General features: G+C 53.6%; 1 protein-coding gene across 1 annotated transcript; it reads right to left on the bottom strand.

Moving 5' to 3' along the window:
- Window positions 1-1,310: 1,310 nt before the first annotated feature.
- LOC104167700 (craniofacial development protein 1) lies at window positions 1,311-7,088 on the bottom strand (the record flags this gene model as incomplete). Its single annotated transcript, XM_009708028.1, has 2 exons — window positions 1,311-1,401; window positions 6,930-7,088. Coding segments are annotated over 2 exons (250 nt in total), but the record flags the coding sequence as incomplete, so codon positions are not given.
- Between the last annotated feature and the right edge of the window lie 4,392 nt (window positions 7,089-11,480).

Genomic DNA, 11,480 nt, shown 5'->3' with positions numbered 1-11,480 from the left:
AGAGCAAAGGCTGACTCAGCAGCTGACACGTGAGTCCAAAGCTGAGCCCGTGCTCAGAGCCACGGGCAAGGGGCCAGCGCCAGCAGCGGCATCGCTCCCCCCGTTAGCAGGAAGGATGAGGCTTGTGCCACTTTCCCCCCTGGCACAGCACTGAGTGAGCTCAGAGCATCCCAAAGGGAAACCGAGGATGTGCACGGGCCAAACATCGGGAGCTGCCGAACTCGGTCAGCGCCAGACCAGAAGGGACGGCCGAGATGACGGTGCGTTGCTGGCCTCCAGCTCCGGCCGCTTGCTCCACACCCAGGCACCTCGGTCTGCCCTCCCAGGCAGCTTCACTTGCTGAATGTCCCTTGGATGGGTTTCCTTACTCCTGCAGCACTTCTACGGGAGGACGACATTGTCCTCATCACCTCCACCAATTCTGGATTTAATCCCACTGCCAGCCCCAGCACTGCAGAGGGGAGGCAATCCAAGCACTTGCTCTGACCCTCAGGCTGCTACCAAAGCAGACAGCAGGCATCTCTAAACAGGGGGTCTCACAATCGCAGTCAGGCACTCCTGACTGTATATGACCCTTAATTTCTTTGTCCTCTGCTTCCCGCACAAACCACGCTGCCAGCACGCAAGAGTGTCAGGATGGAATACTTTATTCACGTGAACGCTCAGATCCTGGCCCGTCCTGCCTGCTGCAGCTGCTCTCATCTTCTTGACAGTGTGAACAAGGAAGGATTTCTTCATCAGCTTGTTTAAAATCCCCCCAGCATCACCAGACCCCACAGACAAGTACAGACAGTTCAGCTTTGTCCGGGCACGAGCACAGCGTGGAAGGGCAGGGAGCACTGCGGGGCTGGCAGAGCGGGGAGAAGGGCTCCAGCCCACAGCTTGTCCACGCACGGCAGCCACGAAACCTCCCCGCAGCTCCGCTCTCACAACCACATCTGCCAGCTGAGCCTTAACCCAGGCTCCAGCACCCTCCCAGCCTCGGTGGCTCCTTCTGCTGCCAGAAGCACCCGGGGTTGGCAAAGGATGGGTGCCACCATCTCTTCTCCTTGGAAAGCTGCCTGCCAGAATCACGCCGGTTGCTTCTGTCACCTGCTGGGTCATTTAACCCTCAAAGTGCCCCCTGCCCACTGACAAATACCCGCCCCAAACTATTACAGTAAAAGGAAAAACCTGTACGTTGAGACATACAGGCTGAGTCTTGGGTAGAGAACGGTTTCCGTGCTTGGTCGTCCGATGGTGGCCGGCAGCTCCCAGCCCACCCTCGGGCACAGAAGGGAGCAGGATCCCCCGTGGCCACCCCCGGCACATCAGGGCTTCATCCTGCTCAGTCTGATGTCGCGTTCGATTTCGAACTGCCTGTGATCCACGCGCTCCAGGAATGCTTTTCTCTCGATGTACCTGCAGGGAGGCAGAGAGGCAGAGGCTGTAAGCAGTGCCTGTAGCAGCCAGCGCTTCCCCCAGCCCGGGGCAAAGCCCACCTGAGGGGACGAGCAGGGAGGGAAGGCAGCATCTGCCTCCCTCCCTCCCTCTCTTTCCATGAGCTGATCACTGCACTGAGCATCTCCTACGGACACCAAAAATGCTCTGCGGCCTGCTGGGTGTCTCCTGGGGAACTCGCAGAGGTCTGGCGTGACAAGCTGGAGATATGGGTTGGATGTTTCTGGCTCCAACTCCTCTCTTAGAGCTGAGAAATGTCCTTCACAAACAACCTGAACGGGCTCAGGGCAGGTCCTTGGCAGGAGAGCCAGCTCCGACGCTTCTCCCTGGCTGCCCAGGTGACCCCGGCCATGCATCCCCCCGCCCAGCAAAGCATCTCAAACCCAACCACAGCGGCACGACCCACGATACAAGCCGGTAACGGGTACAGGGAGCACTGGGGACGCAAACAGCATCACCCAAGAAGTCAGCAGCAGCCCAGGGATTCAAGCCAGGGGTTTCCCAGCCACAGACCAGCTCCTAATCACCCCTGAGTATTTACTTCTCCCTCTCAGCGAGGCACCTGAGTGCTACAAGGAAGAAGGCAAGCACGCCTGCGCCTGGAAAAGCACCTTGCCGCTCATTAATGGCATGCAGCTGAATTTTAATGTACTTTACTTCCAACCCTTGCCACAGAGAGCCTGGGGCTGTGCTACTAATTAACCTACAGAGGGAGCGAAATTGCAATTCAAAACAGGAGCTGTAATTGAATCATCACAATTGTTTTGCATTTGTTCCAGGGTGGCAAACACTCGGGCTGTCATGACAAGGTGATTACGCTCGGCGCTGGCACGAGATGCACAAGCCACCGCGTTCAGCTTCTCTCTGTCGGTGCTTTTCCTGCACCCCAGCTGGTGCCAGCTAACCAGAGAAGCCCATTGCTTGAAAGCAAGACCGAAAGCTTCAGGAAAGATGAGCATCCCAGGCTCTGCGGGTATTCCAGGCTCCTGGGTGGCTGGCAGTGTGCAGGAAGGTGCCTAAGAGCCAACTGCATGGGAGGGTTGAAGGACAGAGGTCTAGGACAGAGGGACTCCGCTGCCTTTGATGACGAGGTCTCTGCTTTACGCTACAACTATTGAACCGGTGCTGAATGTGCCCCCAGCACCGGGCTGCCTTCGCCCTTGCTGCGAGGGACGGCCCTGACACTCCTGCCCGCCCAGTCGTCATTGGAAATGAATTAATCCCAATTCACTTCAATGAATGATTCCCCCGAGCAGATGAAGAGCCTCGCACGTCCCTGCTGCCACCCCATTCCCGTCGCAGCTCGAGCCCATCTCGCGCTGACACAACTGGGTCAGTTCATCTCCGCTGGCTGCGAGGGGCAGGGGCCCAGCTCGGTGCAAGGCAAACGATGTGCTGGCCGCGAAGAGACATTCTTCTGGCCCCCTGCCCCTCGCCGTCGGAGGAAGGCTGTGTGCCAAGGCCCCCTCCCCACAAAAGGCGGGCAGAGGAGTGTCTCTTCCCTGCATCCTCGCAAGCAGGGAGGTGACCCGCTCCTGGGGCCGGGCTCGGAGAGGCCACGGGAAGGAAGTTGGGGTGGTCACGTTGTACATTACTGTGTGTCATATCGCTGGGCGTGTGGTTTTCCTCCCTCTCCGCTGCTAAACACCAACCGCAACCACAGCTGGGAAAGGCAAGGGACAGGGGTTACCGCTGTTAACCTGGGAACACCCCAACCGCTTGGGCAGCAACAGCCCGAGCTACTGAATTTGAAGCTACTTCAGCCCCTCTCCCTTCTCCCAACCCCAGCAAGGGATCAGTGCCTTCCTCCTCCTCCTCCTCCTCCAGGGTTGCTGTCCTTCTCCAGCAGGCAGGGACTGGCTCCTAGGGGCTGGATATGGATCATGAACCAGGAATGTGGTCTCACAGCTGCAGCCAGCGGCTCTGCATGGAGGAGGAACCAGGACGTTACCCCGTGGCGTTGTCCTTGGCTGGCCACAGAAAAGCACCGTAGGGGCCAGCGCAGAGCCCACCAGGCCCTGCCTCTGCATACCCCGGGGTTTATGGAGCAGGCGGCCTGGGAACAAGCCCAGCCGGCTTGTACGGTGTGCGCACGGAGGCTGGAGGTGCCCTCGGCCATGAGCAGGGAAGCAGCAGATCGGCAGGGTCGGTGCAAACCCCACTGCACCCCGAGCCTTGCGCCTGGGCTGCGGCTCCATCTCCGTCTCTCAACCTGGTTCGGTGCAGCCGACAGCAAGGTGCTGCCAAACAGCAGTGCAAAGTGCACGAGCGAGGCACAAACACTCGTCCTGTCCTTGTCTAAATAACCTGTGGTACCTGAATCGATACCTTCCTGTAAATTATCAGCCCGTGTGGAAACAGGGCAGCTGTGATTCACAACGGAAGCGAGTAAATTTGTTAAGAGAAGAGGCTGTCTCTGCTAATGAGGGCAGCTGCAAACTGTTTTGGGGAGGGTTTCCTTGGTGCTGCCTGTCCCCTGCCAGTCACCATCAGTCACCCAGTGCACAAGCGCATGGGGCCGACCCCACGCTGCTCCCCCCCTGGGCCTGCCCTACAAAAGTGGCCCAATTAAGAGACCGCTACACATTTCCATTTATAAAGCACATCAGAGAGATCTACAGCAAAGAGCATAGCTGCCTCCGCTCCTTACTTCAGCCCCTCCTCTCAAATCCAGGACAAGCCCTCAGGATCTGACACAACCAGGCTGCACAAGCCCAGACCCTGCTGCTGGGGAAATGCAAATGGCCATCTGGGGGGCTGGTGATACGAGGGGCGGAAAATCAGAGGCAAGGGTGGACACAGCACGTGTCCTCTCTGCCTCGGGAATCCCAGGGCCAGGCCGCAGCTGGCTGATAACCGGCATCATCAGCAGAAAGATGTCACGGCCCCGTTGCTCAGCTGGCCGCCGGCGTGCTGGCCGAGCACGTGTTGCTGCTGGAGAAGAGCCGGGGAGGTCCGAGGCACGAGGAGCTCCGGGCTGTGAAACAGCAACTTCTGCAAGGTTACAACAAAATTCAGCCTGCCTTCCCTTCTGAGCAAAACGCAATGCCTCCCGCCTTCCTCGAGTCACGCATGGACCATCTCTGAGGTGCACAGGCACACGTGGCATCGGGCGGACACCTCCAGAAGCGGGTTGTGGCTTTCCTCGTCAGGCAGACATTTACAATTACAAAGGAGGAGACGCGGGGACCAGAGGTTTCTAACGCACGTCTGCACCAGGGATGAAGGCAGCACCCTCCTCCCTCCTGCCCGGGTTGAAGGGTTAACAACCACTCATTACAATTTTTATAGAGCTGTGTAAATGATTGCCCACTGAAGGGTGAGCAGAGCCTACATTATTAAAGGAGAAGAGGTGGCTGCGGAAGGGACAAGAGGCTCCTGCAAAATGACCTGAAGCCGGCAGCAGCTGTGTCTGCGTGATCTGCCCCGCAAGCAGGCCGGTTGCTCTGTAACGGCGCAGCACGCTTCGCACCACGGGTGTTTACGGGTGGCCTGTAAGCAGAAATGCAGTGGGCTCTTTCGGTGCTCTTCCCTTCTCCCTTCCTTTCACCTTGAAGGTGGAAGAATTCACAGCGAGCAGATACTCGGTTGATCCCCTCACATTACATGCCTGACTAGCACGAAGAGATTTGTAAGGAGTGCCTAAAGTTATCACGGCATCACGTTTCTCATTTGTTTAATAACAAAAACCGCCTGCCAATAGCCGAGAGGATTTTCTAGCCTGGGATGTGACAGGCAGCAAAACCCAAAGCTGTCCAAGCTTACAGATGCTCTTAAAATTGCTGCTCTGCTTTGCTCATCTTTTCAATATGCTGATCCCTTCTTCAGCCTTCAAGGACCATTACGTTAGCATCTCTGGAAAGGTTTGCCAGGCGTGAAGAGCGAGCTGTCCTGCTTATATGGGGTGGGAAAGGAAACAGCACTCGCCAAGAAAGGTCGACGTACTGGGTTTGAACAAGCAAGAGGTGCCACAAAACACTCAGGCAGGGCAGCCTGGCCTGTTTGGGGTATGTACAGTTCAGTCGAGAGTGACGGCCCCTGATTCAGCCTGATTCCATCGACTGTGGAAAGAAACAGTGTGTCCCAGTAACTGGTAGGAGATGGTCTGGCTTTTAATGGTGGTACTACCACCATCAGCCCAATCCCGAGCAGTGAAAGCCCAAAGTCGTTAACATATTTGGCAGCTGCTCCAATGTCTGTGTCTGACTCTCACTCCACATCCCACTGGGACAAGCCAGCCAGGTGCCAGCCAGGAAAAGGACCCTTCCCTGGAGGTGGGTTCTCCCAAAGCAGCCTGCAGCTCCTGATGGGGCTTCATGGGAGAAGCTCACCCTCCTCCTCCTCCATCTCAGACAGAGCCTGGCACATGGCCTGGCTCTGCCTCCAGACTCCTGGCACGGGCCATTTCCATGGAGAACCTCACGTACAGGGCCCTGACCGTGACATTCGCCAGGCCGTGGACAGCATCGGCGACGATCTGGTGCACGTGTGCTCTGCCACACCTATACGTGATGTAAATCGCTCACCTCCTTGGATTTCAAGGATCTCAGGGGAATGCCCTGTCCCCCCTCCAACACTCCTACCTAATCGCTCTACTTGTTCAAGGGCAACTGTCCAGAAACAGATCAGGGCAGATCTGATGGAGAAGGGGTGTTGTGGAAGGATGCAAGGCCAAACTGAAAAAGCCTAGCAGTTTTAAAATATCTATTTGAAATACAAAATCCAACCTGTTGGAATGCAGAAGCTCTGAGTTTTTCCCGCAGAGTAAAAGAACAGCTTACAATAAAAATACATTTTATGAGCTGTCCAGTAAGCCAGTTATGTTTTCCCAGAGCTTAGTGAAGCACTTGTCGTGGAAATGCCGCTTCTGATCTTATTATTCTTCCCTGCAGTGCATGTTATTAACTTTCTGTTTTATTTACAGCATCACCATTTACTTTTACGATACTTCCATTAACTTCATCGGAGTGAACATTGCTTGATGCACACAATCAACGCCCAGTGCTACCATAATCTTTAACGCACCTTGCCAGCTGTTCTGGGTTCGCATACATCTTTACGCAGGAGGAGGGAGGACAGACGCAGCTGGAACATGTCATTTGAAGAACGGAACAAAAAACATACCTCCCAATTTGAGACTTTTTTAAAAAAAAAAAAACAGAGCGAAAGCAATTGTGTTTTCTCATGGGAGTGCTGCATTAGACTGATTCACGCTGCATCTGTGCCACTAGCAGGAGAGAAGATAAAGCACAGCCAGACTTGACTTTAGTTGGACTTGCAGAACTCACGAGCTTGTTAGCAGAGAGAGATAGGTGCTTGCAGACCTACCTGTCTCCCTGTGGCAGCTCCTGACTTTATGTATCCCTAGAATAAATCCTTAAGAAATCCCATGGGTTTGCTGAATTCTCTCTGTAGCAAGCAGTGGGGCTCCTACAGGTATAGCAAGTGGTGGGAAATGCTCAGCTACTATTAGGTCAAGTCCCTCTTACCCATCTTTCCCTCGGTTATGGATCGCCAGCTCCTCCACGATGCCCTCCTCCTCCTTGAAGTTCTCCCAGTCCAGTTTAGATTTCTCCAGTGTGCTCATCTTCTGCTTTTTGGAGCCAATCTTCCCCAGGAGGCTGCTCATACCGCTTGGCCTCTTCACCCTGATGGAAATAAGGGAGCAAATGTTACTCAAATGCAGGGAGACAGCGATTAAAAACGGAGCTGAGAAACGTCACACGTGAGAGCGGTGGCCTTGATGGTGGTGAGCCACAGCTCCTGAAGAGATGGCCACCAACTTCAGGCAGTCTGCAGGCGGCAAGGTCACGCTTCCTGCAGATCCTGCTCCGCCGTTCCCCTGGAAGCAGCGGAGCTCATTACACACACATCTGAAGTGCTCGCTTTTTGTGAAAGGGCTTCTTCATTTATCTTCTTAAGAGAACAGAAAAGCTTTCAGGCCAAAAGAGATCATTAAATCATCTTGTTTGGCCCCTTGTATACACCAGGCCAAGCCATTCCACTGATCACCTCTGTGCTAAGCCCGGTTCTTTGTCTTCGGTTTAAAGTGTGGTTTTCTGGAAGGGATCCAGCCTCAGTGCGTCACCAGCGCTGACAACACATCTAGGAATTAACCATTTCCTTGGTATTAACACGACTGTTTTCAGCTTGATTTTGTCTAGCTTTAGGTTCTGATTGCCACTGCTTATTCTAAACCCAAGAGTGCTTTGGTACCCAGGCGCGTCTCATTAGTAACCTACTCATAACATAACCATAACGAACTTACATCTGAATTATTTTTTTTTGACAAAGAGATAGAGCTCTTTACACCTCTCACTGAAATGCATTTTGCCCCAGCCTGCACATCATTTCTGAGGTTTTGACCCCCGCTTACGTTTCAACGCTCTTTGAAGAAGAGGGCACCAGAACTGCATGTAACCCCCACCCTTCTAATCACAGACCTATTTCTGTCCAAGGATCGCCTAAATCCCGTCGGTTACACCATCATGCGACACGCCGAGTCCCGGTGCATGAGCGCTGTGATCCCACACCATCTCCCAGGTCCCTGTTTAGCAGGAAGATCACCTCGGTCTTTCACCTCCTTGTTCTTAGAGGACTGAAATCCCACCCGCGTGGCGCGGCTCCCGAATCTCCCCTTTCTGCTGGGAAATGCACACACAGGGGACTCAGGTCAGCCGGGTTGCCCTCCAAGGAAGACAATTCTCAGGGCTAGGAACCCGTAAAACAAACCCATATTAACCCTTCTTAAACCCCCCCAGGAGAGGGGGGCAAACAGCATCCCATTGAACTCGGTGTTTACACACATTCCAGAGATAACTTCAGGTCTGCAGGGCCTTTGCCTCTGCAAGAAGCCGGAGAGGAAATGATTCTCGTTCCTGAGAGATGGAGGAATTTGCAGAGGGGGGGGCCCCAAGGAAGGCAGCCAGGTGAGCGTGGCAGACTGCTCTCATCTACTCTCCAAGCACAGTCCTGCTCAGGGTTAGCCGTTCTTGGGAAGGTATCCAAAGCTGTCCTTATCAGATCATTAGCGTGGTTTATGCCTCCATAATCTGCAAGCCTCTAAAGGAAAATAATTCCACAGTTTATATGGAATTAAATCAAAGAAAATGACATCTTTGCAAGCTACAGCCAGAAGATTCTCAATGCAAGGCTGGCCTTAGTCACTTGGGGTTGCAGCTTCCTGACATAGATATATTTGGGCTACAAACCCTGGGTTAAGGGCATCGTGGCAGGCTCCATAGCCACTGGACAAAGCTGCCTGCCTGCCCCTCCTCATTCTGCCCAGCCAGAGGAGCAGAAATGTCCTAGGACCTGGCCCTCTTCTTTCTTTCCGTCCCTGCCCATCACTGGAGCACGTGCTGACAGCCAGCATTTTTCTCTCTGCGGGGACACAGAGCAAGCTGGATGCTCTTTTATTCACCCTTATCCCTGAACGTCTCGTCGCGATGTCTACAGCCCTTGACATCACAATCACACAATAAAACCGTGATCCTCCCTCAGCCTCCGATCCTCCCTTACTTTTCAAGACGTGATGGCTCCGAGTATCCTTATCTGCAGGTAGCAGGAAAGTGGTGCAAGGGGGCAAAGATAAAATTGGAGAGATCCGGGTCCCACATCTGGCTATCCAGGACTACACAAGAGCCTTGCACAACCACCAAACCGAGTATCAGATGCGTGTTCAAGTTATGAGGGAGTGGGAGGAGAGGAGATATGACAAGTAAGAGGGCAAAAGCAAACAAAATATTGGGCAAGCATCCCCCATGGCATTCCCTGCTGAGCAGCAGCCTGGGCGGCAGGGAATGCCTGCACTGGGAGGCCTTGGGTTTTAGCAAAGGACTTAAAGTAAAGATGCCCTGAGACAGATCTAGAGGAATACTATAGCTGATCCAGCTGGCAATACTCCTCTCCCCCCAGCCTGGCAGGCAGAAGGTGTTTAAATTAACACAAGGTATTCAATCACACATGTATGTGAATACACTTAACTTTCCAGACACACTTGTGCTTACAGTTTTGCCTGCCTGTGAAGTGGGAGAAGGAGGGATGAAGAAATGGAGGGTATTGTCCCTTCTCCCTAAATGTCTCCTGAACGGTTTTTGGGGCAAAGAACCCCAATGGCATAAGAACAATCTCACCTGTCCAAGGGCACTCATAGCTCACCCGTATCCGCCAACTCTTCCGTGGTTGGGAGCCTACAGCCACTGTACAGCTGTACTACAGACAGGCCTGACTCCGCAAAAGACACAGCACGCACCGGGAAAACCCACTTGAAGCCATTTCAGGATCTCTCCTGGGTGTTAGAGGAACGCCTGCCCTGCAGAGCAACAAGCAGGCTCAGAGGCAGGCTCGCACACGCCGAGATTGATGCCTTTTTGGCTGAACCTCGGGCTGCCAGCTGCTGGTGGGGAAAAGCGGAGTCGGGACAGGGGCCGGTCAGCCAGGCTGGGCTGCCACCCACGACCCTGCATGAAATACATACTGGGACATGCTGACAGGCAACTGCCGTCCCCAAACCATCGTGGAGGATATAAACGAGGGAAGGGGATCAAAGGCAAGATGGTTCGTGGCCACAGGTGGAAGCAGAGGCGGTGCTGGCTTCACAGATGGGAGTAGGGGCTGCAGGCTTGATGAAGGTCACTCCTCACGTATCTTCTCTCCCATGGTAATTCCTGGTACAAATGAACAACATCTCTATGCACACATCCATCCGTAACAGTGCTCAAGGCCTCTGTACCTCCTCTTGGCCATGGATCTCAGGAATATCCCTCAAAAGATACAATTCACCCCACGTTTGAAGCTACAGAGTCTAGGTTATGAACATGGACCTCCACCAAGGGCTTCCAGGTAGCCACAAGAATAATTGCAAGTCAACGATCCCTTCAAGGCAAGGGAACGTAACAAAATGGCAGGCTACGCTGCACCCTCCTGTTGATGACTACTCTACAAAACTTGCTAATACCTGATGTCAGTCCTGTGCTGGAGAGGGGCCCTGGGCTGGATAACCTGGCTCTGCTCCTGCCCGGACAATTCTGGGCTGTTTTGAAGCAGGACCGAGCCTGGGCCAGGCAACGAGATGGGGCCAGGCATGGACTGAAGGACATGTTTGAGTTTGCTGCTGAGTCTTCACTCCGTGCGGAGCCTTTCATCACCCTGAATAAATCCAACAGCAACCTGGGGGTGGGAATTCCTACGCTTGTGCCAAAATGAAGTAAATGAGAGACATTAAAGTCCAATTAAAAACTTGCTTGGCCTTAAATGCCTCATCTGTTTAAAAAGCAAGTAAAGGGGCCTGATTAATTGCATTCAGTGCCAACAAGAGGAATTATTACCCTTTTCGTACTCATTAAGGGTATCTGCTGTGGCATCTTTAATCACTAAGGCATTTAAAAGGGAGAAAGTAATTTGCTAAGACATAATGGATCCCGGGGATGGGAATCAGGACAATCGCCTATTTAGGACACAAAGACACGCTCTTACTTTCCACAATTAAAAAGCATGGCCAAAGTCAGCCCCTCAACCAGCAAATAAACGTGCTGGTGAGCTCTGCCTTGGTGGGGTGGATTCCGCTGCATCCGTCGAGTGTCTTCAGGACAAGGACCGTGCCTGGGCATCACCCAGCACGGTCACACCCAGGGACAAACAGCAAGCCAAGGGCTCCTTTGCTGTCCTACCATAGGCGAACACGCTCTGTATTCCTGTCTTTAACAATGAGGCTTCCTGCCATCTCAGTGTGAGCCTGCAGTGCAACCAGGACCTTGGAGAATTGCTGCTATACCAATGATAAAGTGTCACTGTCACAGGTAATCCCCGCTGTCTTGTAACATGAAGGTTGGCAGCATCTGGGAAATGCATGCCTGCCTCCAAAGAGGCAGACTTCATCACAAGCTTTGTAAAATAACCTTCAAGCAACAGGAAAACAGGGCTACAAAGGTCCCGTAGTGCATCCCGCCAGCCAAAGCAAGATGAGTTCCTCTCCCACCCACCCAGAGATAGGTGCTCTGAAGGCCTCTTGACACCAACCCCCCCATGCACTGGAGGTT

This window comes from Cariama cristata, unplaced genomic scaffold (assembly GCF_000690535.1).
Source record: "Cariama cristata isolate BGI_N322 unplaced genomic scaffold, ASM69053v1 scaffold34500, whole genome shotgun sequence".
Classification (NCBI taxonomy): Eukaryota; Metazoa; Chordata; class Aves; order Cariamiformes; family Cariamidae; genus Cariama; species Cariama cristata.
Note: the sequence above shows the minus strand (reverse complement) of the source record. Positions and strands in the feature narration are given on the sequence as shown.